The sequence below is a fragment of the Callionymus lyra genome, chromosome 1 (assembly GCF_982586985.1).
Source record: "Callionymus lyra chromosome 1, fCalLyr1.hap1.1, whole genome shotgun sequence".
Classification (NCBI taxonomy): domain Eukaryota; kingdom Metazoa; phylum Chordata; class Actinopteri; order Syngnathiformes; family Callionymidae; genus Callionymus; species Callionymus lyra.
The window spans coordinates 40173551-40200107 of NC_141818.1; the positions used below are offsets into that span (position 1 = coordinate 40173551).

At 39.8% G+C, this 26557-nt stretch overlaps 1 protein-coding gene across 1 annotated transcript in view; it reads left to right on the top strand.

Moving 5' to 3' along the window:
* The window catches only part of cntln (centlein, centrosomal protein), a 93829-nt gene extending 67512 nt beyond the window's left edge, over positions 1–26317 (top strand). Inside the window, exons 23-27 of the mRNA XM_087807385.1 lie at positions 683–820; positions 2303–2488; positions 8092–8286; positions 12430–12504; positions 25635–26317. Coding sequence (XP_087663511.1) covers positions 683–820; positions 2303–2488; positions 8092–8286; positions 12430–12504; positions 25635–25745 — 705 coding nt within the window. The 3' untranslated portion in view covers positions 25746–26317. The remainder of the gene's footprint in view (positions 1–682; positions 821–2302; positions 2489–8091; positions 8287–12429; positions 12505–25634) is intronic.
* Positions 26318–26557: the final 240 nt, after the last annotated feature.

Genomic DNA, 26557 nt, shown 5'->3' on the forward strand with positions numbered 1-26557 from the left:
TGTAAATTCTGCAACACCAGAGTCAAGTATTCGAAAATACTACAAAAACCTGTTACTACAGTATCATAAAATATCTTGTCATGGACAAAACAGGTCCTGGGAGTCGCGTTTACTTCTTTTCCTGATTCCCTTTCTTGAAGAAGCAGCTGTTTCACTCGCTAATTCAAGCCAGGAAGGCTAGAGCTTTGGTTAATTTGGAGGCTATGATGGTCATTTTCGGAGCTAACATTAGCGTGATTGTTTGACAACATAACGTCTTCACCAGGGGTCTCCAATTTGCAGTTTGACAGCCATTTGTGGCCCTTGAGAGGATTATTCTGCAGTTTATTATTTGAAGAATAGTTTTATGATGCAGGTTTAGCAAGGGACTTCGATATTTTCTTAAAACGTCTGTTGTATACAGTACTGAATATAGTCAAGATGACAAATTTGAAAATCCAACAAATAAAATTTGACAAAAATTCTCCGAAATTCACAGTGTATCCACACAAAAATCCATAAAACATTCAAAAACAAAATATTAGTCTTCTGTGCAGAGGAAAGTGGCAAGAAAAGTATTAACCAAAGACAAATATATAAACCCCCCCCAACAGGAGGAAACAGAGTCTTCAGAATTTAACTCAAGTCTACTTTCCACTGCGATGTTGGCGTGTCTTTCATATGCTTTTAACCTTTTTCACAGGTAAAGACCTTGTCAGAGGAGATTTCCAACAAAAAGACGCTCAATGAGTCTCTCAAGAGAAAACTTCACTTGGCAACGACGGAGAAGCTCCAGCATGAGACGTCTTGCTCAACGCTAACTGAGGAGCTGCAGAAGAAGGTGAGAAACCAGCTGTTTGCAATATCCTGCGTTATAAGGTAACATTTGAGGTGTCACAGCAGCAAGTTCACAGTAGAAAAAGAAAAAAAATGAGTCATAAATACATATTAGATTAAGCACACAGTGCAAAGAAATAACAATAATGATACTGATATTATTGTATTTACTGCGATTTTCCTGGAAGAGTTTTATCGTAAATTTTAACAACTTGAGTGTGACGTTATAAGTTGGATAAAAATTTAATTCTTAGCCACAATCGACCATTCGAGCATCCCAAGACTTTCCATGACTTACATGAACCACCATTTCATTAAACTCGGTTTAAAAGTCCACATTAAGGGACGAACACTAAGTTGTATGTTTTCTCACAGTTGCTTGCATGGAACTCTTGGTACTCTGGTTTCCTCCCACAGGGTAAAAATACACGGTGGTTGGAACCGAGTGTGTGTCTCTGTGTTGTCTGTAACAGGCAGGGGACCAGTTTAGGGTGTCCCCCACCTCTCACCCAAAGTAGCTGGGACAGGCTGCTGTCCCCGAGACCCCAATTATGGGGGTCGATGGTAGAAAATGGATAGATAAAGTGTAAAAAATAATAATAATAACTAAAACTAAGTACAAACATGTATTGTATGAAGCTTGAGTTGATGAATATATTTTAAATTTGAATTAATAGCTGATGTTACTTTGAGTGAAGGAAAGTTCTGATCGAAAGTATGTTTATCAAATTAACTTCACCAGATATAACGTTATTATACAGTAGTTAAGTGAACGACTAAATGCCACCTATGACCTTAAGGATAATTAATCATTCAATCTTGTTTTTTTTTGTTGAGAACCTTTTGGAGTAAGATCATTAACGGCTCGTGAAACTGGGATAAGGATATAACTGCGACAGTACTGTGCCTCACAAAGAATTCAGACATGTAATGACAAATCATTGTGACTTTAAAATAACCCTGGTGTCTGTTCTTTGAGGTTCAGCTCTAAGTCAGTTTCCTAACCTGACAAATAGTCGTGATGGTTTGATGAAGTTTCATGAAACAGTTTCATGTTGTTTAGAGGTCAGTAGGTGGCGCCATCAGTTTATGAATGATGTTTCATTAGAACAGTTGTTCAAAACAAAGGAAAATAGCGCAGAGAACGCCATCTAGTGGACTCTGAAAATAATGACACTGCTTCATGAAGCTTCATCAGACCATCACTAACGAATACCAACAATAATCAATAGCTCAGATGATTTGGGAAATAATAATCCATATTTATATTCAAATTTGGCTCCAGATCAAATTCTTAGGTTGAATTGTCATTACACTTAATTTATGGTGAATACCTGCCCTTATATCAGACTCATGATCTCTGTAAGTAACAGGAATGATTCTGAGAAATAATGTGACATTTTCCCCCTATTTTTTCTCCGAAGCGAAAAAAAGTACATCGCACCTCTCAGCTGACCACTTCTGCCCATTATTTTTTCCTTTACAGGAGAAGCGCATAAATGCCCTACAGGCTCGTGTGGGAGCCGGTGAGCAATCTTTGGCTAGGATGGAAAGGACGGCCACTGAGCAAATGGAGGGGTTGACCCGGCAGAGCTCCCAAGCTTTGGAAAAGCTTCAAAAAAAGCTCAGCGAATCCCACGCTCAACTGCAACAGCTCCAGTCTTTCATTAAGGTACTCTCCTCCTGTATCTTTCATCGCTGGTTGATGTCATTATTCTCTGCTCTGTGGGTACGTTCAGCCACGGGTTCTTAAAATGAATCCTCCTTCGTCAAATTTCCGTCTTCGAGTGTCAAATACGAAACTACATGTGCTTTAAAAACGGATATAAAAATAGCAGGTTATTCAGTGGTGATGCATAAAAGGAAGGTTCCGATTGAAAACATAATTAACCTAAAGATGGTTTACAAGGAACAAAGAAACGGCACTATCAGACAGGGAAGGACAGGCGACATGGTCAGCGGGTCGTTGTCAGGAGGCGGAGTCGACGGCAAGATTCCCGGAAACGTCAAACTTCCGTAAACAGATAGAATCTCGACGTCCTTGAGCACTTTTGGGAAGTTATTATACCAGTCAGTGTTTCTCCAGCTTGTCACAGTCAAATCAGATGGATGGCTTTATAATGGCACGTGTCATTACGTATGCACATTCTTTTTTGCCCAATTACTGGGAAGCGATAAAGAGCGTCGCTGGCGGAGACTGCCAGCTCAGTGGGAACGAGCCCATTTGTTTTTGTTAAGCCTAATCCATCACCTTGATGTGTGTATGTTTGTATCTGGAAGAGGGTGATAAAGGCCGTCCATCAACCTCGGCAGAGCTGGCAGCTGTCCGTCAAGTACCCCGGCACAGATAGTGGCCACAGACGGGGTGGGGGGGGGGGAGACATTTGAGTATACGCTGGTCCCCCTCGTACTACGGCGGTTCACCTTTTACCATTTTTACCGTTTGTTTTTCTGCATTAATTTTTGTATATTTAAATGAATTGTTGGCGTCTCAAAGGACAAGGTTACGAGACGGTCTGTAGTTTTTGTAACATAATTTGGTAACTAATGCACAGGTGGCTGTTCAAACATGCTTTACTTGTCTCATAACACCCTCACTACTTTAAACCCTGAACTTAACCACTATGAAAATAAATGAATCTTTGGTCCGGTATTTAAAAAAGTGATCTGTTTTCTTTTTAACTTGTGTGTCTCACAATGATTACGAGTTATAAAAATACTAATGGAAACCCATCATATATACACTTTGCAGTACAATTTTGTAAATTTAAAAGAGGCATTTATTTAGAAACAAATAATGAAAAAGAAACATAAGACGCACGATTAGTTATATGCGTTCTGCAAGGGTTTTGTCATTTAATGGAATTAGTGGACGATGTCTATATTGTATGGAGATTATTAGTAACTTCTCAAAAGGCTTGTCTTAAAGAATTAATCACAGACTTAAAAACTTCCATTGTTGAAGGTCATAGAAACGGTTTTAAAAAATATACATTTTAACCCAATATCAATGAATAGAATCTTCAGCCTGGTATTTAAAAGAAGGAAAACATGTGAGGGTGGGGAGGCAGCGCGATCAGAGAAGCTGTAATATATTCAACGGGTGAAATATTATTAAAGAGCAACTCTTGTATGGAAGAGTGTGTGAAGCGCTTGTGAAGGGTTTATAAAAAGAGCAAGGAGGTCCTAACATGTATTTGAATAGTGAAGAATTAAACGCACACTTTTACCTTTGCATTCATGTCTTTATGTACGTTGTGTGTTTGGCCACAAATATTAACATCCTACATCCTCACGCCTGCTGTTTTCCATTCGTACATACGTTTATAAATATGTATCGCTCTCTAAGTCTTTTCCCATAACCTTTGGATGCCTGGCTATTGTGTTGTTGTTGAAGATTCACATCAGCGTTTGTCCGCCCCTGGCTCCTGTGATCCCCTATAAGAACACCAAGCCCTTTGATTGGACTTCCTGACGTCCAGAGGAGATTTACTCTTGTCATGTATTGATCAGAACCGGAGGGCTGCACATGTGTGTGTGAATGAATGAGTCTGTGTGTCGTTATGAGCTTTTTTTTTTTTGTTCTTTGTTCGTGCATGTGTGTGTCTGTGTGTTGCTGTTTATGTGTCGTTTCTTCCTTGTGTTGAAGCGAACCCTTCTGGCCCTGTACATGCCCCGGGCTGTAAGAAGTGCCGCTGAACTGCTGAACAGTGGCCTCGTGCAAAGTCACGACTTCACAACACACACAAGGACTCACTAGAGGTTGTACAACACAACACAATGTTGTCCTAGCAGCCATTTAAGTGTCTTGTTTTTTTCCAATTTGTTTGCCTCACAATGATTATGAGTTGTGAAGAAAACTAATGTACACACAACATGTATACTCTCTGTAGTACAATTTCATGGTGATGTTAGTGTAAATTATGCATTTATATAGATACAAATAATAATTCAATCTTATAATCAAATTAATGGACGACTTTTATATTGTACGAAGGAGCTTTAAGGTGATTAATTTAACTTCCAAAAAAAGTTAGTATTATTTTACTTTGTTCGATGCTATTGTTCAAATCCAACGAAAATAAATCAAATTAGACGTACATATTATATTTAATGTTTCGGCTTTTTCACATTACCGCTTAAGCTGCTTCTAATTGTAAATAAAATTAAATATATATATATAGGTATATATAATCCAGTGCAAACGAGCACTAAAATGCTATTTAAGGAGACTTACTTACTACTAACTCATTTTAATTGCAGTAAAAAAGTTTAATTTTGTAGTTTTCTTTAATCTAGATATTGTTGCTGATTTGCAAACGCCTTAACTTCAATGTTTACCAGAACCACAGCTACGATCTTTACCTACATGGGTCGAAAAGGAAGTACCGAAACTTGGCAGCGAAAGACGAAGCATGTCTTGATGCTCGGTACTACGGAAGCTTTTCGGTCTTTGCCACAAAAATAAGTCTGACATTCAACTTGGAAGATTCTTTCTGCTACATTGTTCTACACTATGAAGACGCAAGGATACTAAAGACTAGTGTTTTTCATCCATCTAAGAAAAAGAATCAAGGCTCTGGGGTCGAATCTGGCTTCATGCGGCCCACACTATTGTTAGATTAAAATCCAATTATTGATATATATTATATATAAAAATGTATAGATACAATTTATTCTACAGCATCTTACATCTGTCATCGAACATCACTAATCTACATTGTTTTACAGTTCGTATACATCAATGATATTAATATAATAAATGTTTTCTTTGTCTAATTGTATCGCTTTCCCTCTCTTCCTGTGCGAGTCCAACCCGCCTGCGTTCCCTCGCGTGCAGAGAGGTTTATCAGGCTTTTTATCGTATAGAAGTTGTCATTTAGCTGCTCATTTGATCCCTTCCTCTGAACCCTAATCCTCACGCACTTCAAATTGGCCCTTTGGCTCTAGTGATTGAGGCCCGGGTCAGGATAAGAGCTCCTAATGAGCACACATGGACGCGAGCATCGACACACGTGTACGTTCAAACACCCACCCTGCGAGCTTCTGTTGTGACGTTCGCTTAATCTCGCTATAAATTTATTCCAAATGCAGGTCAGTTAAATCCAACCTCTCGCTAGTGACACGGAGTGGAGTCTGGTAATGAGCCATGTATATCTTGAGGGCGAACACAAATCCGCTTTCTCACCATCGTCTTTCTCCGACAGGAAAGAGGCAATTGTTATGATTTCATCTAAGCGCCCGTTGCTTCTTTTTTCTTTTCACACCTACACAGAAGTCGTAGGGCACCTGTGGATCTATTTTCCTGCCAATTTAATATTTAATTGGACAACACTGATCACACTTCTGTTGCATAGACGGATGAAAAAGCCCTGGAGTCCAAAGAAGTAAAAACCACGTGTCGAGTCAAGTGAGCTGTTGGTTTTCATTACTTAGATTATAGTGTAATTATGGATGTTTCACTTCCACAATTGAGCCTTTAAAACATAAATTAAAAAGGAAATCTGTTATTATAAGTACAGTTAAAAAAAACTTTGATCAAACTCATTAGACCGAAGCATTGTTTGATTTATATAATTTAAAATCTGTATCGTCAAACTGTATCTAAAATGTAAAGGATTAAGTGTATTTACATACAACATACTCTTATAGAAGCCTAAACTATAAAAACTTTAACAAATGTCAAAGACTTTTCTTTTTGTTAACTTTTAAACATAGCTTTACAAGTACTTGAATTAATTTTTAGGCTGTTTTTTAATTTATTTTTTATTCAGTGTTTTTAATAACATTATCAATAATATAATGTTAATAATTTGGTTCATTAGACATTGTTTTAGGGTTGCTAATGATGCTAAGCTAACGTTTGATTTAGATTTCCAGTCTAGCTGATCTATTTCTTGGTTTGAGACCATACAGACATTATCAAGCATAAGAAAAACTTCTTTTTTTTTTTAAATACAATTGCTTCACCAAATTTTTTTTTAAATACAGTGTTTTGCACTGATATTTTGCAGACTATGAAGGCATGGATTAACATAACATCATAACTTTATAACAATAATAATACAAGTTTTACCATTCCACCAAAAAACTATTTTTTTCTTTTGTTTATTCGATTATTTAGTGAATTTTCATTTGCAAATGTTTTTTCTGTGATTTTATTTGTGTCAATTCATTAAATGCAGCGTAACCATTCCTATATATATATATTATTGAATTTTGTGTCAATCAATCCGATGAAGATAAACCATAATCAGATTGATTTTAAAGAAAATGAAATCTTGTCTCATCAAGTTTTAGCCATCATAAATTATTTTATTGTATTTTTCATTCATCTCCACCATCTTTTACTTTCTGTCTCGTCATAGCTTTTGTTGTCAATTCAGTTTTTGTATTTATTTTAACATGTGAAAAGTGAAGGCAGTTTTTCAGAAATGAAAATAACACCATTGTTGTTGTTTTTTGTCTTTTAGGATCTTGTATTTGTGTCCTTAAGTCTTTGTAAACAGTGTCTCTTTGACTTGATTGCTCATATTGTGTTCACCCAGTACACGTTATACACTTTGTGTACTACGAGTCTCTCGCTTCCCACGTCCGACCATCTACCCCAAGGTCGGCCCTTCAGCAGGCTTACGAGGGAATGATACAGAAGATTATTGCCTCGATCAATAAGCTCAAAATGAAGCAAAGGGGAGTTTACTTTATTGAGTTTCTCGAGTACAGTGGCAGTTTTAACATTTAATTGTCTCTCTGTATTTAGAGCAAACTCCCATTTAGTGCCTGACAACTGTGTCTTCCCGCGGCTCAGGTGCCATTCACCCGGGCACCATTTGAAACAGCGCCTCCTAGCTTAATTATTAACAATGTTATGCTACCCCGTTGTACAGTGAGACATCCAGGAAGTAAATAAATAAATGAATGGCTGTGTTTTCAGCCGCGCCGTGCCTCTCGCTCTCTGATGCACGATTCTTTGTCTGTAGAGATTTTAGCGAAACTTTCGGGTGCGTTTGATATCAAGACGTGTTCCCTCTGCTTCAAATCGACAGGGCAGCCGACCCTGAGGTCCGTATTCCAACAAGAGGGTTCTTTAAAAAAAATGAGCAAGAGAATCTTAGTGTGTCAAACTCGATATTCCTTCATAATGTACCAGGCCTCTCTTGGACATGCTTGATCAATTTCATTTATTCATCTGCCCAGGCAGAGCTTTCCCTGCTGCCTCTCCGTGTCCATTTCATCATCCTCTTTTTTTATTCCCTTTTTCTCCACCTCCTTCAGGCCTTGGCCAGTGAAATACTTTTAGACGTTCAAGAGGTCAAACAGCAGCTGATGAAGAGGAGGAGGTTGAGGCAGGCCGACGCGGCGGCGGCAGCGAAGGGCGGCCGCTCGGCCATGATCAAAGCCAAGTCCATCGCCGCCTCCATACTCAACATGTCGGAGAACGATCTCGCCGAGATGATGGACGCCGATCAGGTAAGGCGGCGTGACCACGCCTCGCCGTTTTAACATCCGACAAGTTTCACCCGAAATCTCAATCACGTCCCTTTTTTTTTAAATGGTCAAATCTGCACATTTTGACCTCTGCAAAATAAATAAGAAGAGTTTAAACTATTGATCTTTTGCTTTCGGCGGTTTTCTGTCATTTGACACAAGACGGCTGCTGCGATGAGCATTTATATCGTGGATCGGAAAAGAGAGATAAATAATAGCTAGCTTCAGTTGACCTGTGTCTCGCTGTCTTCCGCCCCAATTTGGACTCTATTTTTCAGTCAATTATAATGGACATGAGCCAGTTGACCCTCGGATGGAGATGCAGAAAATGAAAAACCTTAAATCGCCAAAATACGACGAAACTTAATCTTTAAAAAAACCTTTCAAATGAAGAGGTGGCTGCGAGTGCATGTCATGCATCAGCTGAAGTGGCTGAGGAGGAGATAGCTTGATAGAAAAAGCATTCCTTAAGACGTCCATTCCATCACTCATCTGTCTCCACCCAGGAGTTGACAGGAGCACTTTTTGGTTTGAGGTGAAAGTTCTTGTAGTTTCTTTTGTTACATTTCTTTAAGTTGCCTAACTTTTATATTTCAATATTGTTTATACTTTAAGAGGATCGTTAAGTATTTTAGGGTTATTAATATTATTGATAATGTTACATGTAGTATAAAATGTTATATCCATGTTTTCACCGGGCCTTAGAAACTAGTTCGCCTTCAATCCAAGTGACTAACTTAACATTTAAAAATTAAAAATTAAAAATAAATAAAGAATTGAGATTTTTCCCACTTGGTTTTTCAGCATATATCGCACAAGTTGAAAGGAGAAATTGGACAGGAAGTGTCTCCTCTGGTCAGTGTCATTTGCCTTATGAAACCCACCTGGCAGTGTCACCACGATTTCAAGCTTTAACATCATGCTAAAGTCCTCTTATTGGTTGTTCAAGCTCTTTTGAGTTCATTTAGTTGTAAAATGTTGTCATTTGATGTCACATTATTACTATTATTATAGTATTTATTCTGTATTCAAATGTGGTAAACATAAAACATTCATTGCAATAATATATATTTTTAATAATCCTAGATAATGAATTAACATGACTTTTTCATGTATTAAAGAAGACCAAAAGGTGTTCATAAATGCATCTAAAATGGGGTAAAATATGAAAATATGGTGGCCCACTATGGCCAAAAACAACCAAAAAGGCCAGTTGTGACATGTTTTTTTTCTTTTCGTTTTCTTTTTCTTGATTTTGGGGCAGTCCAGTCCCATCTTTGATACAGAATTATCTATGTAATCTTGAGCGAGGTTATTGTGTTAGATAAAATAAATGATTTGTTTAATTAAACACTTTATTTTTAAATCATATTTGGGCTCTTAAGTAACTAGAAGGAGGAATCTCTGGGAAATTTCTGAGACATGTTTTCAAATTGTTAAATAATTTGAAAGTACTGAAAAGAAAAAAATTATGCATAATAGAGTTTTCTGAATATATGAGGAAAAATTCATGTGCAATAAGCAAAATGTTTTTCTTTACACCTAACATTAGGGATGTCATAAAATATAGATACGACGATATATCGCGGAATCCTTTTCCACGATAATGTAAAGATGTTTGACCTCACTTTTCATTTTTAGCTTGCAAATCATATTATGTGTTTGCATAGTTTTCTTAACAGTTTAAAGTTCAATAATGTGTGTGTGAAATAAAATAATTAAATTTTTGACCTATATCATTTAAATATTCACGCAGTTTGTTCTCATTTCTGTTGCATCTAATCTTCCTTCCGCTGCTGGAGTTACACTGTAATCCAGCAAGATCCTGGTAATGACTGAGGACGAGAGGATACAGTGGACTCCAACGTCTTTTAAAGTTGATGTTTGGACATATTTTGGTTTCAAAACTAATGAAAGCAGTTACGACTTCGTCAAGAGTCATGTGGTCTGTAAATTTTGCAACACCAGAGTCAAGTACTCGACAATACTACACATATATCCTTGTTTCTGCAGTTTCACTATATATCGTATCGTTGACCCCTGTATCACATATCGTGTCAACAGATCCTTGCTAATACACAGCTCTACCTAAAATGTTTTCTCATGTGCTTCTCGAAACAAGAGGATGTGATTGAAAATCCAATTGTTGGTCAACGTTTTATTACACATCACCTGCTCTCGCATGCATCGTTGGGCCAACTGTTCTCCGCGGCTGTGGAATGGCTGGTGAGCATCAAAGAACCCGGGAGTGTCGGTCGGCTCCCATCCGTCTCCGGGAAACTTGTTGTCGAGTTAATGATCCAGATGTAATAAGGCTGTAATTGCCTGGCCAGTTTGTTTTGCACCTAATGTTAAATTGAGGGTCAGAGCTTTGCTATATTTCTACCAAGGGTGGACAATTATGTTCACTCTGACTGCTTCTCACACTGTGTTTATCTTTGATGTAGCTTTGAATGTTGCATTCTCTCCCTGCTGCGTCTCCCTCGCCCGCCTGCTTTCAGCGAGTTATTTTAAGTACCAGTCACTAATTAGGCACACTCCGGAAAAAAAAAAAAGGGGGAAAAAAAAAAAATCCCATCATGTTGATATCTCGAAGGATCGCACCTTTTGTTCCAGGAAGCAGGAGAAGTCCTGGAGGAAACCGGTTCACGCTTAATCGGAATCTCAACACATCCAGACCTCGGGAGTCGGCGCGATGCTATGGATGTTGTGCGATCACGAGTTAATACGGCTAATATTTTTCAATATGGAAAGAGTTTCAACAGTATTTTACTTCCAGGAACAATGTTTGACCAATCACAGCAGAGTGGGCGTGGCTATGGTGAACAAAATGTGATCGTCTGAACAAGTGGGCGGAGCTTAAGATCATTTTCTAATGTAAATATTTAAATGAATAAATAGTTTTTTACAAACAGACACTGATGATACAATAGAGTCCAACATCTATTTCACAACACATTAGTTGACCTTTAAGAGCAAAGTGCGATGATATACATTTGGTTCTCAAGAGTAAGTAAGTAAGTCATTTTTATTTGTACAGCGCTTTTCCAGACCAGGGTCACAAAGCGCTTAGACAATCAAAACAATATTCAATAAAGTCTATACTTTAAAGGTCAAGATCAAACTGATAACACAACAGGAGTTCCAGAAAAATTAAAACTAGTATATGTAGAAATGTTTCTGCAGAGGTTTCATATGCTTTTATTCTGTTATCCGTACTTTTATTTTGAAAAAACATTGACCGTAGTCTTTACTGGTTGGAGCCGCGTGATTGTCAATTAAAGTAAATTAAAAATGATTTGCATAGTTGACGAAAAATAGCTAGTTGTTGACTTTAGGCCGGTAAAGAGTAAAAATGCATAAGGTTAAGATGGTTTGTTTATTTTTCTTTTATGTCAATTAGATACTGTTTAGTCATTTTTTTAACATCACAGCAAACTAATGCTGTTTATCGTCTCTTAAATTAAGTTCTTCCTCGTCAATGAACATCAGTGAAAGACAATAAATATATAGAGTTAAACTACACCAGCGATTGATAAAGTTGTTTGTTTCATTGAATTTGAGCATTTCTTGAAATTGACATTTTAAAAACTGGCTTTTATGTCATATTGCCATGTTGTGTTCATTTTTATTATTCATATTATTCATATTCATATTTTATTTTATGCTTTGCATTGAGGGAAATGAAATACAAACTTTAGTTCATCTTATTGGATACGTTTGTATAATTATTTTTTTGTTATCTTATTAATATTCTCTTCTATCTTGACGGCCCCTTGCAGTATACAATGTGCCTTAGGAAATGTAGTTGTCCACCCCCTTAGTATCAATAATCACTCTTTAGTGTTGAATTGATCAATACGAGTGGAGCTATGATATGTTATTGATTTTAAAAGCATCCTTTTTTTTTGTCAGCTGTTAAATGATTCGTAAACATGGTCTTAAAACACATGCTTTGTTAGTTTTTCTGCCTTTTTATTAACTGATTTCTTTGTTGAGAAAATGATATGACTCCTGTTTATTTTCACGAAAATGCACATCAACAAATATACACCGGATTCCCTGTTAAAATGTTTCCAATCCATGATACAGGATATTTTGTTTTATTGACTTTTGTGCTCACAGGGAGCGGAGGCCTGTCTGGACCATACGGGAGAACGTGATTGGCTGGAGCAGATAAACCACATCCTTCAGCAGAAGGTGAGACCTCTCTCTCTCTTTCTCTCTCTCTCTCTCTCTCTCTCTCTCTCTCTACTTTAAAACCTAATGTCTCCAGAAGAAGTCACATACATTCACTTCTTCATCGGTAAAAAGGTGGAGAAAGAAAGAACCGTTTGTTCACATTGCTGCATGTGTTCGCAATAATAGTCGTAATAACAGTTTAGTTTTTAAAATAAGAATCGAAGAATGATTCAATGCAGGTAAAATACTTTATTTTCTAAAATAACTTTTTGTTTTTTTAAAAGTTTTAAACTACTTTCCAAAACCACTTTCTAAGCTTTTCACATGAACCAAGTTCACCACAATATACCAAAGTTTTGTGAAGACACCTTAAGCAGTAAATGTCAAAAAAAGCAACAAAAAAAAAAAGGTCCAAACTGTATTTGATACTGAAATTTTATACGCCACCATTTTTTTCGAAAAAGCTCCAGCAACTGTTATGGAATAAACACCCACATCTGTCTTCTTCCTTAACTCGGACCAGACGGCCAGAACACAATATGGAGCCAAACCCAGAAGGGCCAAAATATATGTATTGTGTGTATTATTGTGGCAGATTTAGATAAATGTGTGTATCGTTTCACTTTTGACAGCAGGTGTAGTTGAAGGCATTTTTCTTCTTTATAAATATGTCTTTTTTATTAATCTTCCTCTCTCTTTGCGCTTGATGGATCTACTGACTCCTTTAAGAAACATCTTAAGACGTTTCTATTTGTTCAGGCTTTTCCTTGAATATCTTGAACTCCTGTGTTGTTCTCAGTTTTGATCTTGATCTTTGAAGTATATACTTTATTGAGTATTGTTTTGATTGTTAAAGCGCTTTGTGACCCTGGTCTGAAAAAGCGCTATATAAATAAATATTACTTACTTACTTACTTATAATATTTAAATCCATAGCTTCTTTATTTAATTGAATTAAACAGATTGTGGGTTTTGAGGTCAAAAACATGTGTAAGAAAATTTTAGTTCAGTCATGAATCTCACAGAATTATTTAATCTAAAAAACCTTGTTTTGTCCAGAACGTATCTTTACGAGCATGTAAATATTCTCACCGACAGTGAGGCCGTTCCAGAGGAGAGCGGGATCAATAATATTATACACGAGAAGTTGTCGAGTAAGCCTGGAGAGCAACAGGACAGGAGTAGTACACGGGCGGCTACAAGCACAAGTCACTGAATCCTCGGTGTGCTAGTGAGCGGCCACTGGACTGTGAGCCTCGCTCCAGTGCTGTCAACGTCCTTTTTCGGCTGTGATACGTCGTATGATGGAGAGCGCCGGGGTTCTGTGTATGTATGTGTGTCTTGTCGGCGCTCTTGTCAGCGGCTGCCGCGGGCACTCATGCGTCGCCTCCGCACCACGACACACACCAGGCACTGTTCTCTTGTTCCCCAGATCTTCTGCTGACCTTTCCACCTTCCATCGCCCCCTCCCACACTACCGCACACATAAACACACAACCAGCTCAGAACTGAATCCATGTTTTTTCCTTCTAGCTGGACAGCTCTCAGTCCCTGTTCTCTTGTCTATCTCCGCCATCCAGCACTGTCCCACTTTCCTCTCTCTCTCTCTCTCTCTCTCTCTCTCTCTCTCTCTCTCTCTCTCTCTCTCTCCCTCTCTCTCTCTCTCTCTCTCTCTCTGGCTCAGACCCCGAGGCAGCTTGTTAGTGGGGAACTAAATATTGATTTGGCGGGCCTGTCGATGCCGGGAGAATGAGCTAGTGTCCACTGGAGACCTCCGCACCGGCAGCCTGCTATCGACGTTTTCCGTGGGCAGAACAGGGGTTACGTGGGGGGTTGGGGGGGCGGGGGGGCCTGGTGCGGGGAGTAAAGCAGGAGAAGAGCGAGTATGACAAGGCTGAGACTCGCCCTCCGGTCCCTGTAGAGACTGCTGGGACCGCTGCAGACACCCCACCCCACGCACCCCCCCTCTGAAACTGACTCTTTTTAAAGCCCTTTCAAGTCCATCTTCCTGCCTTTTTCTCGACCATGTATAGTTTTTTGTGTGTGCGTATATTTATATATATATATACTGTTTATAGATATATATAGATGCAGGAAATGTGAACAAATATAACGGTCATATCCACTTTGTGCGCCTGATAATCGGTGTATTCAACAATTCTTGTCGCTCTAACCAACAAGCAACTAAAGTGTTAATTTAAGTGTGTCTTAAATAGATGTTGGACTCTATTGTACTCATCAGTATGTGACTGTTTGTACAAAACTGTCTTTTCATTTAAATATTTACATTAGAAAAGGATCCAAAGCCCCGCATACTGAAAACATTTTTGTTTGTTTTTCTGGAGATTAATTCTTGTTTACACTTACCACGCCCACTCTGCCGTGATCGGTCAAGCCTCGAGGTTTGTCACCGCGTGTCATCAATCCCAGATGTCCTCACCTACAAGGGACTCGTTGTATAAACAAAGCAGGGCATGATTACAGTTGGCTGGAGGAGGAGTGAAGACCTTATCAGATCATAATGGACTCCGCTCTTGTAACCTTTTGTTCGCTGAGATTTCAGACGGGGGAGAACTTTATAAAGAAATAAGTTCAAATTATGGTCATGATGAGAGACTTACTGCATCTTTAAGAAGAAGACTTCAACATTTGAAGAGAGTTAGGTTTTCACATTAGTTGCCCTTTAATTCACAACGCAAGGTTCTGTAGGGTTACTCCATAGTATTGACTGGCTACTGAGCCTCGTGGACTAAAACGGAGTAATACGTAAAATGTATTATGGTGTGTATAAGGACCCCAAAACAGATCCTGTAAGGACATCCTTACAACTTGGTTTTAGACTTAATGCTATTAGTCGTACTGTAACAAAAAAGGCACCTTATAATCCTGTGCGCCTTATTTATGAAAACAGACTGTTTGATAGTAGGCCTTATGGTCCAGGAATTATGTTAATGTTGAAAAGTTATATACTGTTGCATAAGCATCACTGTAACATTACTTTTTTAAATATATTTTCTGTCATGATTGATTCAATTAAATCAGTCAAGACTCTTTATTTAACAATGCACCCCACTACTGGTGTGTCATGTGACCACCAACTATTTACAGTGGGTCAGAGAGAGTGTTTTCATATAAAGTACTGAGAATGTTTTAAGTGACCACAAAGATAAAATGGAAAACCCCAAAAATGCAAACGTAGCAACAGAGGTTATTGCAGTGACAATATCCTGACACTGGGGGAGCCAGACACATTTTTTTTTTTAATGTACCTATTGCTGCTTTAACACACATATTTGAGCCTTGGTTATGTTTATTTAAACATGTAAACTGCCATCGTCGGGTTGAAATCTGGGTTGAAGTAATTGAAATCAGTTAAAAAGTAAGAATTTGTAGAATAAGAAGGCTAATAAGATCTTTTGGTTTGTGTAAATGACAAGCTCATGAATAGATGAAAGTCCTAGTTAAAGAGATGAAGATGGTCTTAAACTCACTTGCTTCTCTTCCTTCTATAACAGAGGATCAAATGGGTCTAGGTTGGTCCATTTGCGAAGCCCGGTCTGTCACCCGTCTTGTGACAGTAATGGTCTCTATAATTACTGCCCATATAGAAGTATGCTTTGACACTCACCCGAGTTAACAAGAGACTGAAATAGTCCCATTGACAAGAGAGGCTGAAAGATCTCCTTCCGTCACTGGCCGGCTGTCACGAGAAGATGATGAGGATGTGTTCGCGCTGCGTGTGGATCGTAGTAGAAGACATCTTGTCTGTGTCTAATAGAGCTGCCACAGGGACAGCACTTTATTATCTCGGTGGCCCTGTCAACGGAACCCATCACTCATGCGATGTGTGTGTCGTCTGTGCTGCCAACGAAAAGGGAGACATCACTTGTCAAATAGTTGTGTTATGCATGTGTGGAGGATTATCGTTTACTTTCTGGCGAGGGAAAGTGGCATGGATTCCACCAACCCCACCACCCCCGACCCCCCCCCCACACCCATGGTCCCAAGCGTCCTCTCAAAGTAAAATGAAACATTGCTTCCTTTCCCCCCATTCCTCACTTCTACTGGTGAGTTAATGAAATCAAACCCTCCGCCTCGCAGTCCAGAGCCACCTTCAGCGCCGCATTGCCAGGATCGAGGGACGTTGCTATCTAATAATCATGAGCAGGCCAGGGGGTGTGCTGTATAGCTCCATCGCAGCCCACCATGAATAAGGCCAACAGCGAAGATGGAGTGTCCATATGGGCCGTGGGGTCCAGGCACCAGCCCAGGGAAGCATTGATTTAATTGCCTTTGGTTTATTTGTGGAGTCCTAATTATTGACTGGAGGTAGAATTTAATGGGCCAAGTCTTTATGAAGACAGGGAAATGACTGTCTTCTGCTGCTGGCCAATAATGAACAGGACGAGATGGTCGTGAAAGTGTGTGCGGGCGCACTCGCACGCGCTCCCACTTGATCATTTTTCAGACTCATTTTGCGCACACTCCCCTCCACCTCCCGGCCTCATGACAGTATAATAACGTTTAAAAAGTCATTGACTTTGTTGATTCCTTTACGAGAGGACAGTGGTTTGGTTTACTGGTAGCGCACGGGTTGCTCGACGGGCCCCGCTAATATTTACCTCCCGATCACGCCCCGGGGAGGCGTCCGGCTTCACTTCTCATCAGCCTCCAAACTAAACAAGCGGGCGAGAACACTAGGACGGCGAGACTCAACCGGTGCTTATCGAGCGAGCCATCCTGAAGTCATCGCCTTTTTTTTTTATCGAATTAAAAGAAAAAAGATGGTAGTTTCACGCCGATCACAAAAGTGTTGTTTTGCATCCGGGCAACTGCAGATGCAAAACTGCCTCACACATCACTCACCGAATTAGAGCAGTGCGAAGCTTCCCCATTGTTGTCGTTTCTGGCAGGATCTTGTGTTGTGTGGCTCATTATGCATCTGTAATGACAGCGCACCGCTCGCAGTCAACACTCCTCTCTGAAGGAAAGTGGCTCTAATTAAGCCTCATTTAATGATTGAGCTAATTAAATCAGGCCCTCTTTTTGTCTGTTTGTGTGCGAATGGGACTCGAGTCGAGTGTGTTACTGTAAATATGGCACGGCGGTGACTCGAAGCCGAGCTCCCGCGGGACCCAGTATTTCTATTGGAATCCCACTGATGTGTGTTTACATAAATAAGTGGAGCTTTCGGGGGGGCTTCGTCTCACAACCATTAGGCTCTTGACTGAGCGCTTAACCTTTTCATCTTCAAATGCCTCATTTAAGAACGTCGAGCGAGTGACTAAGTATGACGACAATAAGTCAATAGTCTTAGTATGAAAGATAAACCTAAGAAAGATAACTTTTTTTTTTACCAAACTGCCCATAACAATAAGTATGACACTGATTATGATATTCTTTATTATACTTGAAGATATATGACTCTATCAAACACTCACTAAGCAAATTCATTTTCTTTAACATAATATTCGCTGTCATTGGAACTCTCTGTAATTTGTGTCATCCATATGATATGTTACTTATTTTTAAACACTGGCATCTTTATAGGTCAACCTCAACATGGACATTTATCTACTTTGATTTTAACTAACCATGCGTCCGGCTACGAAAAATAACTTGGCGGAAAAGGTTTCTAGTGAGAAACATATGGCTCTATTTGCTCCAGTGGACCAGTATGAATGGATTCTTGCCATTAAACATAAAACTACAAAAGCACTGAGATACAACATACCATTGCCAAGGAGATCATGTTACACGACTATACTTCGTTATATAAAAACGGCGTATATACGATATTGAAACTTGGCAACCCTAGGAAAAGTTGAATGAACAATAACAACAGGTCACATTATTTTTCGGGGCTTATGTGGTGGGACAGTTCTGAAGCCATACAAGTGAATAAAGAACCCTTTAAGGTCTCAGTGGATCCAGATTACTTTTTTAAAACGCCACCAAAATGTTATCATCAGGGTCAGATTTAGAAATAATATTTTTGCCAGCTTTGAGTTGTTTTTTTTGTGGTGTCAGTACAGAATCAAATAATAAATACATTAATAAATACAGAATGTAAGAGACATTACCATTAAATAGCATATACAGTATATCATGAATAAGTTATCCAAAAAAATACATTAAACTTTATAATATTGTTGATCTGGACAGCAGGACGGGTAGAGAGTAAATCATATTGACCATTATCAACACGTTTAAATTTTCATCACCAATTGTATCGTCTTACAACCCGTCTTGACGCACCTTCATCCGTCAGCTGAGAGGTTAGCGATGTTGGTTGCATCAATAAAGCCGGTTAGAGCAGCTAATAAACTTCGCTTCATCGTCTTCTGTGTGACAGTGAGCTGAAGGCGTAGAACCGCTCCTTTACCGCGGAGGCTTCACGCCTTATTACCCAGTCAATGAGCCTCTGTCTCTCTCTTCATTGCCAACTTTCACCTAAAGGCTGCATCCCTTTTGTATGGATATCACTTTTCTATATTTAAACCCCAGTGGCTCCGGAATCACCTCCTTCTCACACCTAATGAGAAGGAACCTGAAACAAAGGCCCGGTGCGTTCCCATGTTTAATCGAGGGTTTATTTAGGTCAGATCACTAACAAATGCATGTTGCACACCGAAATGATGTTTCCAAACACTGTATCAAAAAAGAAAGATTTTTAATTACGCTATTTGTGGCCCCAAGTGACCAATTCCCTTTCATATCAGTCTCTGGTGGTTTAAAGGGGGAAAAGGGATCTGCTTCGCTGCAGGAGCAGGTAATTACCACGGAGAAGGAGAATGGGCTTTCTTACCTGAGCGCCTCTTTGCTAATGTGACAGATTCATTATCGCAGATAATCAAATGCAAGACTTTATAGTACGGTGCCTTTGTGCTTGGGCTCCTTTTTAATCTCTCTATCATGTTGTTGTTGTTGTGCTGCTCCCGTTTGATGCATTTGATTTTCAAACAAAAGTGAGATCGAGGATCAAAGAGGCTTTAAAAGAAACCACTGTAACTAGCCCTTCCTTACCTTGACGGGTGGCCTAGATTGGAGACGGTCCACGAAACCAGGGACAAAGATGAGTCAAAGAAAAAAGGGGAAAAACCTTCGCAGCAGACCTGTTCAGGGAACAGTTTTGTACGGTCTAGATGAAGCTACGATGCGGCTCATACCTAAGCCAAGGAGATTATTATACATCATAATATCTTATTAAATGAATACAGGCGATACATAGGGACGCTGACCTGTCGATTACACTCGTATGCACTTGAACTCAGTGCTCCAAGCAACTCCGAGAGAGATCATAAAGGGCAGGTTCACTGGAGATCGGCAACAGTCAGGGCCGTGTGAGACTAATACCTGGATTCTGACACTGGCTCTTGGGACGTTATTTTGTAGTTTTGTTTACTGGGTCAGTCTGTATAGTAAGAGTTGTATTATTGCAGCAATATGTTAGGGATGTCTGGTTGAACATGAAAATACACTACTTTAAATGTCTTTGAATTTGGGACTGTTTAGATCGTAGCTTATCACTGGAGGCATCAAAGTTCTGAATTATTACATATCCGTATTTTCCGGACTATAAGTCGCAGTTTTTTTCATAGTTTGGCCGGGGGTGCGACTTATAGTCTGGAGCGACTTATGTGTGAAATTATTAACACATTATTACCGGTTTATCATTTCACATGTTATTTTCACACTTAACCGCAAGAGGGCGCTCTAGGCCTGTGTTGATCATTTCAGAAGAGGAAGCGCCGCATCTTCTACCTCCGGAGTTAGCGGAGATTTCATTGGATTTCAGTTATTTGGAGTTACACGGATGGTTTGGTAAACTTCTTAGCATGTTATTTATGCTATAGTTCTCTGAATAAGTCTTAATATGTTATGTTAACATATCAGGTACGTTCTCAGTTGTTTCATGTAACGTAAGCATATACCGTACAATTATTCAACCTGTTGTTGCCTCTAATCTATTTTTATTTTAAATTGCCTTTCAAGATGACATGTCTGTTCTTGGTGTTGGATTTTATCAAATACATTTCCCCCAAAAATGCGACTTATACTCCAGTGCGACTTATATATGTTTTTTCCTTCTTTATTATGCATTTTCTGGCTGGTGCTACTTGTACTCCGGAGCGACTTGTAGTCTGTAAAATACGGTATACACTTAGAATTATGTACTCAACATACATATTTGAAATAACTCAATACGTGTCTTATAGTTCTTCAAAGCAGCCCTGTTTTCAAATGACTGCTTTTCAGACTTTTAGCTTTTTCCTGATGAATTAAACAGGTTTTCACCTGACACGATTTTCATTACACAGGTGTGTCTTGTCTGGGTGGATTTTATTGACTTTATAATAGAGATGAAACACAACCAACAACCTTATTGGATAACTGTAAAAAGAAAAGAGTGACCATCACACCTTGTCAACCCTGTGTATCCAAACTTTTAGTCCATACTTTATTTCATTGAATTTTTCAGGAATCTTTAATAAAAGTACAAGAGATTAGAAATGTAGGTTTTGGTTGGTGTTACCATCTGCATATTGAAAGTGTAACTTTGTTAACAAAAGACAAAATACAGTCGAATGAATAAGTCATCTTTTATGTGAACATGGTAACACCTTGTTATTGTTAATTCAATATTCATTTGGGAAAAAGCTCGGGAATACCACAAAGATAATATCACTGGCAGCCTATTGGTGAAGAACCGGAACGCAGTCGCCGAGGTCCGATTCCAGGTCGACCGACCCTTTTCCACCATGAGGATCAGAATTATTTTTACATTTTTTTAAGTAAATACAAATATTTGTGGTGCTTTTCTTGTCTGACTCGACGCCAAAAAAAAAAAAATCTCTTTTCGGTTGCCGGGTCGATTGAAGCAGCTGGTCTAATCTGACCCGCTGACCATTTGCTTCTCACACTCGACCACATCATTGAAATTCATTTAGATATTCGGCAACGTGACAAACTGCTCCTCACAAATTGAGCCCTTGAAAAATAATGGAACTAATCCGCTCTCGGGGAGACGACGGCGGAGCAGGGATGATCGATCGGTTAAGAAGAAAGAAGTTGGTATGTGTAATGCGACTTGCAGACAATGGTCACTGGAGTGCTGCAACTTTGAGCCGCTCCTAGCCTTGAGGTTGGCCTCGGGCTAAAGAATACCAATGTCACTTAATTGGCTCATGAAAACATCTTTTGCTTGCAGCCGCTGTCCTTGTCCTTACACACCTGCTCGTGCGCACACACACACACACACACACTTGTCAGTGACTTTACATGTCAGTTCGCTTCTAAAAACATGTTCATGAAATCACACCTAGACAAAAGGTCCCGTCTGCAGGGCCTGTTGAATAGTAATGCGCGTGAGTTAGCGCGGCTTAATGCTGCAGTAGCTATTTTAGCGTGGCCAGGGGGGACAGGACCTCTTGCAAAATAGCAGTTGTGTTGCCGAGCACAGGCGCTGGCTCGCTCTGCCAAGGGGGACAGAGGCACAGCTAAATCAACTGTAGCATAACATTAGAGCCAGTTCCTTACACTGCCCTAAGGAGCCCAAGGGATCCAGTAGAGCAGCTGCATCACAGCAGACCTTTAACCATCCTGCAGGGTATCAGTCCACAGCAAATGTGGCAGCCAGATGAAAGGGAATGAAACTCCCGGGCTGCCTTGTGTGCAGACCTGAGTGTGCTTGTCTTTCCTTGTGCACGCTGCTGCCAAAATCTGCCAGGGTGAGTCACAAATTGTTCGCAGAAGATCCAGCCGTCGCTGTTTTTTGGAGCAACAAAAATCATTTATGGCCGAGACGTCATACAGAGATATACGTCCACGATACACGTGTGAGGAACTCGGAGAGGGTTCACCGCGATCATCTCCGTATTTGGGGAAAGTTTTTAGGGACTGCAGATGTGGTCTGAATTCAATAAAGGCCACAGTTACATGCAGCTGAATCTTGGTATGAGATGAGTTTTTCTCTTTTTTTCGGGCTTAGAAATCCTGTGTCTTAGACTTGCCGATAGCTTGCAATTTTAACAACACGGCCTATCTGGCAACTCAATATGCACTTCAGAGTACATGTGACATCACGGATGAAATGATCGAGGCAGGCAGTAGTGAGGAAAAGTGAGTTTTAGTTTATTGTCCTCGCATTAACTGGAGCATATCTTTGCATTTCAAGCTATCAAGTGAGAACCTGCTTCAGGAACATACCTCTTTCACTTTCAGTGGAGATCAGGGGTTCGAAATTTGTAGTGAATTCAATCAAGGGAAGTGCGTTCTGTGGCAACTGACTGATGAGACAGAAAAATAACAAATTGAACAATTCTCAGTCAAAATCAAAAATGATAAACTTCAACGCTGTTTTTTTGGAGATGTTCTTTACATCGAAGTGTCAGTCATTTCCTGCATCCTGTCGGGAAGTTGCCTAAGACAAAATATCACACCTTGGCTGTGCATCTCAAAGTATATTCGGACTTAACTCAATTTAAGGGCCTTGGTTGGGTTATATGGACCTTGATACACAACTGCTATCTGTAGGAGATCTTGTAGTGGTTTAAGTCGTCTTCTAAAGAATGCTTTTATCAAATCAAATCTCTATCAACAATTTCATACTTTTATTCATTTTTAATATCATCTGTAGTTCCTTCGCTCAACTGGCTTCTCCACGTCTGGTTGTCTGATGTCAGAATCCACCGACATCGAGATTTAGTCTACAGTGTGTGTCACTCACTCAAAATCAGATATTCGTCCTGCCTCAATGGCTGTTCATGTCGAGAAACGAACACAGATTGTCTCTCCATTTTCCACTATTTAAAACATCAGTGATAAATAAAACAACACATTCCTTGTAGGGATCATATTTACCTGCCAGAGTTGTTTACACATTTTTCCCATGTTGGTTGTTTTAATGATCAGTCTCCCACTCTGGTGTCCCATCGAGCCCGGGTGTTGTGCTGGTGTCTCTATTTTAGTGGGGTTTGTTTGCATAGTTAGTGGCTCTAGGTGCAATTATAGTTGATGGGAAACTGCACGTCTCGGTGCTCCGGAGAGAGTCGACGAAGGCATCTTTCCCCCCGGAGGACGGATGCGGAGGGAGATGTCTCAGCAGTTACTTCTGTGCGCGGCTTCTCCAAGGAATAGCCTTGCGTTTGATGCATCCTCTGCTGCTGGAACCGACTGCACACGCGTTCAGGTTCGTGCACGCTCTTTCCCGGCACATGGGTCCTTGTGTTCCCTGCTCCTGTTACCTTTAATGAAGAAGAGGGAGGTTTCAAGGGGCGATCTGTGCGTCTGGGTGAGACTTTCTCGCCCTTCAGACGTATCGGAAATTGATTAGGCGACGGTGTCGTATCTCATCACTGTCCCGAGCCGTGATTCAATCACGTCCTGCTAATTCTATTATGAGAGATGATGGTTGTTTTCCTGCTCTTACTAGGTTTTATGTATCACTCGTGTCTTCTTCGCCCAAATTAATGAGGCGTTTTCGCTCATCTATTGTCTTTTTCCACATAATTCTTGAAGTGAATTGTACATATTGGAGCTCTGAGAAAAGAGTTTGATCCTGATATGGGGTTTTTTTTGGTAGTGTTTAACTCCCTACAAACATCTACTGGTCCTTTGAGCACCTTTTTATCCTACTTATATCAATAGATTAATACAATACATTGAGCATTTAGTTCATTTTCTTTTGACCTCAATCTCCGAGTTCGGCAAATAGTCTAAGAAGTAATGTCCATGTTTCAATTAAATCATTTCAATGTCTTGAATTTGTATATCACATCAAGTTAAATAAGATACTGTGAAGGTTTATTTGGGTTTTAAAACAAAGTTAAATTAAGTATTGTAGGGTTGTGTATCGGCAAGAATCTGGCGATACGGTACAGGGACATTGATATATGTTGCAATACTGTTTAAAACAAGTTGACTGTATCCTCTCGTCCTCAGTTACTGTCAGGATCTCGATGGTTATGATGGGTTTCGTTGTTCTTTTAGCTGGGAAGGATGTCACGACTGCTGCGGCTGGAAGTTTAATTGCAACGCAAAAGTTTCGTCTTAATATTAACATGTTAATTGTATGTTAAACATTGATTTAGTTTACTTTAAAAACACTTTATTGAGCTGTAAACATAAAAGAACCATGCTTAGAAAAGTGCTGTTGAATATCAATATCATATCAATATACAACTGTATGGATTTGTTTCTAACACTAAAAGTGTTAACACATGACATCAAAAACTGTTAAAATATATACTTTAAAAGGTCAAGACACATAAGACAATTATATGAGTTCCAAAAAATGAGGGAAAAACTTAAGATGTTTCTTGAAGGAGTCAGTAGATCATCCAACACAGAGGGAGAGGAAGATCGTTCCAAAGCTTAGTCAGGAGCAACAGTCTGGAAGGATTTCTGTCCTCTGGTTCAGGAACCATCAGTAGATTCTGATCCACAGACCTCAGAGCCCGAGCTGGGGTGTAAGGCTGGATCAGATCGCTGATGTAAGGTCTGACCATGAATAGATCTGAAAGTAAGAACCAGAATTTAAAAATGATCCTGAAACAAATTGGCAGCCAGTGGAGAGTTTTAAGGGTCAGGGTAATGTGAGTTCTTCTACTAGACTCTACAGAATTCTCGCTGCACTGAGTTAAAATACGGGGACGGTTGTTCTTTAGCCTACACACCTAGATGAAATAAACCAAATCAGAGTAGTGTGTCAAAACCAAGAGGTTTCTTTAATATTTATCTCAAATCAGAATTTTCACAAACTGGCGTGAGAAATGTTTTACTACTGTGGACTTTGCTATGTGGTCAGGAGTCATTGGACACACGAATGGAACGTCCACTTCAATTGACCACTCTTGAATTATCGCAGAGCTCAGAGTTCAAACGAAAGGCCGAACCACAAAAAAGTGCCGCCCAGCGGCAAGAGGCAAAAGTACTTGGAGTGGCCGAGTAGATCCTCTAAGTCTAGTGTAGAGTTTTTTGTGAAATAGATTTTTCTGTAGCTTGACGATCCTCTGAGCTTGTGTCCTCCACACAAAAACGGTGGAAGAAAAAAAGGTGTAAAAAAAATCTGACTTTTTTTGTTAAATAGTGTATCTTGTGTTCTTTTTCTCCCCCCGTCTCTCTTCTATCCCGACTCTCCCTCACAGATCCCCTCTGCCGGCCAGCTAATGGAGGCTGTACGAGTGAAGATGAAGGAGAGGAAAGTGCTGACAGAAGAGCTGGCCGCACTCGCAACACCAGTCAGCGAAAAAGCCTGACTCCCTGGGCTGAGGCTGGGAAAACTGTCATCCTCCCCTCTCTTTCTCTCTCTCTCGCTCTCTCTCTCTCTCGCTCGCTCAGTGGGAGCTGGGCCGGGCCAAGCTGAGCCGGAGCAGCAGAACCAATATTTGTGAGAAAAGCACTGTTGACTCACCCCGGACCACTGGCTTCAACACAGCAGCCGCGGTTTTGTAAATGAGCCCTCGACATCTGTGTTAGCGCTCAGCGTCGTGTCCGTCCGAGAGAGTCCTTTAGCGCCAGAGCTCATTTAGTCGGCAGCCACTCGGCTTCTCTCAGACCCGCGGCGATGGAAGGCAAGTGCTTACGCCGATGTTAAAGTTTACTTTTTTGTCCTCTTTAACCCTGGGCTGCTGATGTGTCAGGCCACCTCCAGGACCCTCGGGGTGCTTCGACGTGACCTCGCGGGGCCCGAGATCATGGCTAGTCGATGCAGGGATGGAGGTGAAACGGAGGTTTTGTTTTCTCTCTCAAAGTTGTTTTTAAGCATCACGAAACTACATTTGAACACTAATTATTTTATTTTCAATTAAATAAATCATGTTTTACCGGATTTTTTTCCTTGTTGTTGTTGCTTTTAATGTTAATTTATGTTTCTAAGTGTATTTTTTATATTGTGTATTCAGGTTTTATGAACTATAAAATAAAAATTATGTCAAAATTTAACTTTTTTATCGTATCACAGATCATTACTCTTTAGACAAGCATTTCTCAACCCCCAGTCCGAGGACCAGAACAGGTATGTGTGGGAATTTGTTACTGGGCCGCACAGACATTTAAAACAATGTTTGTA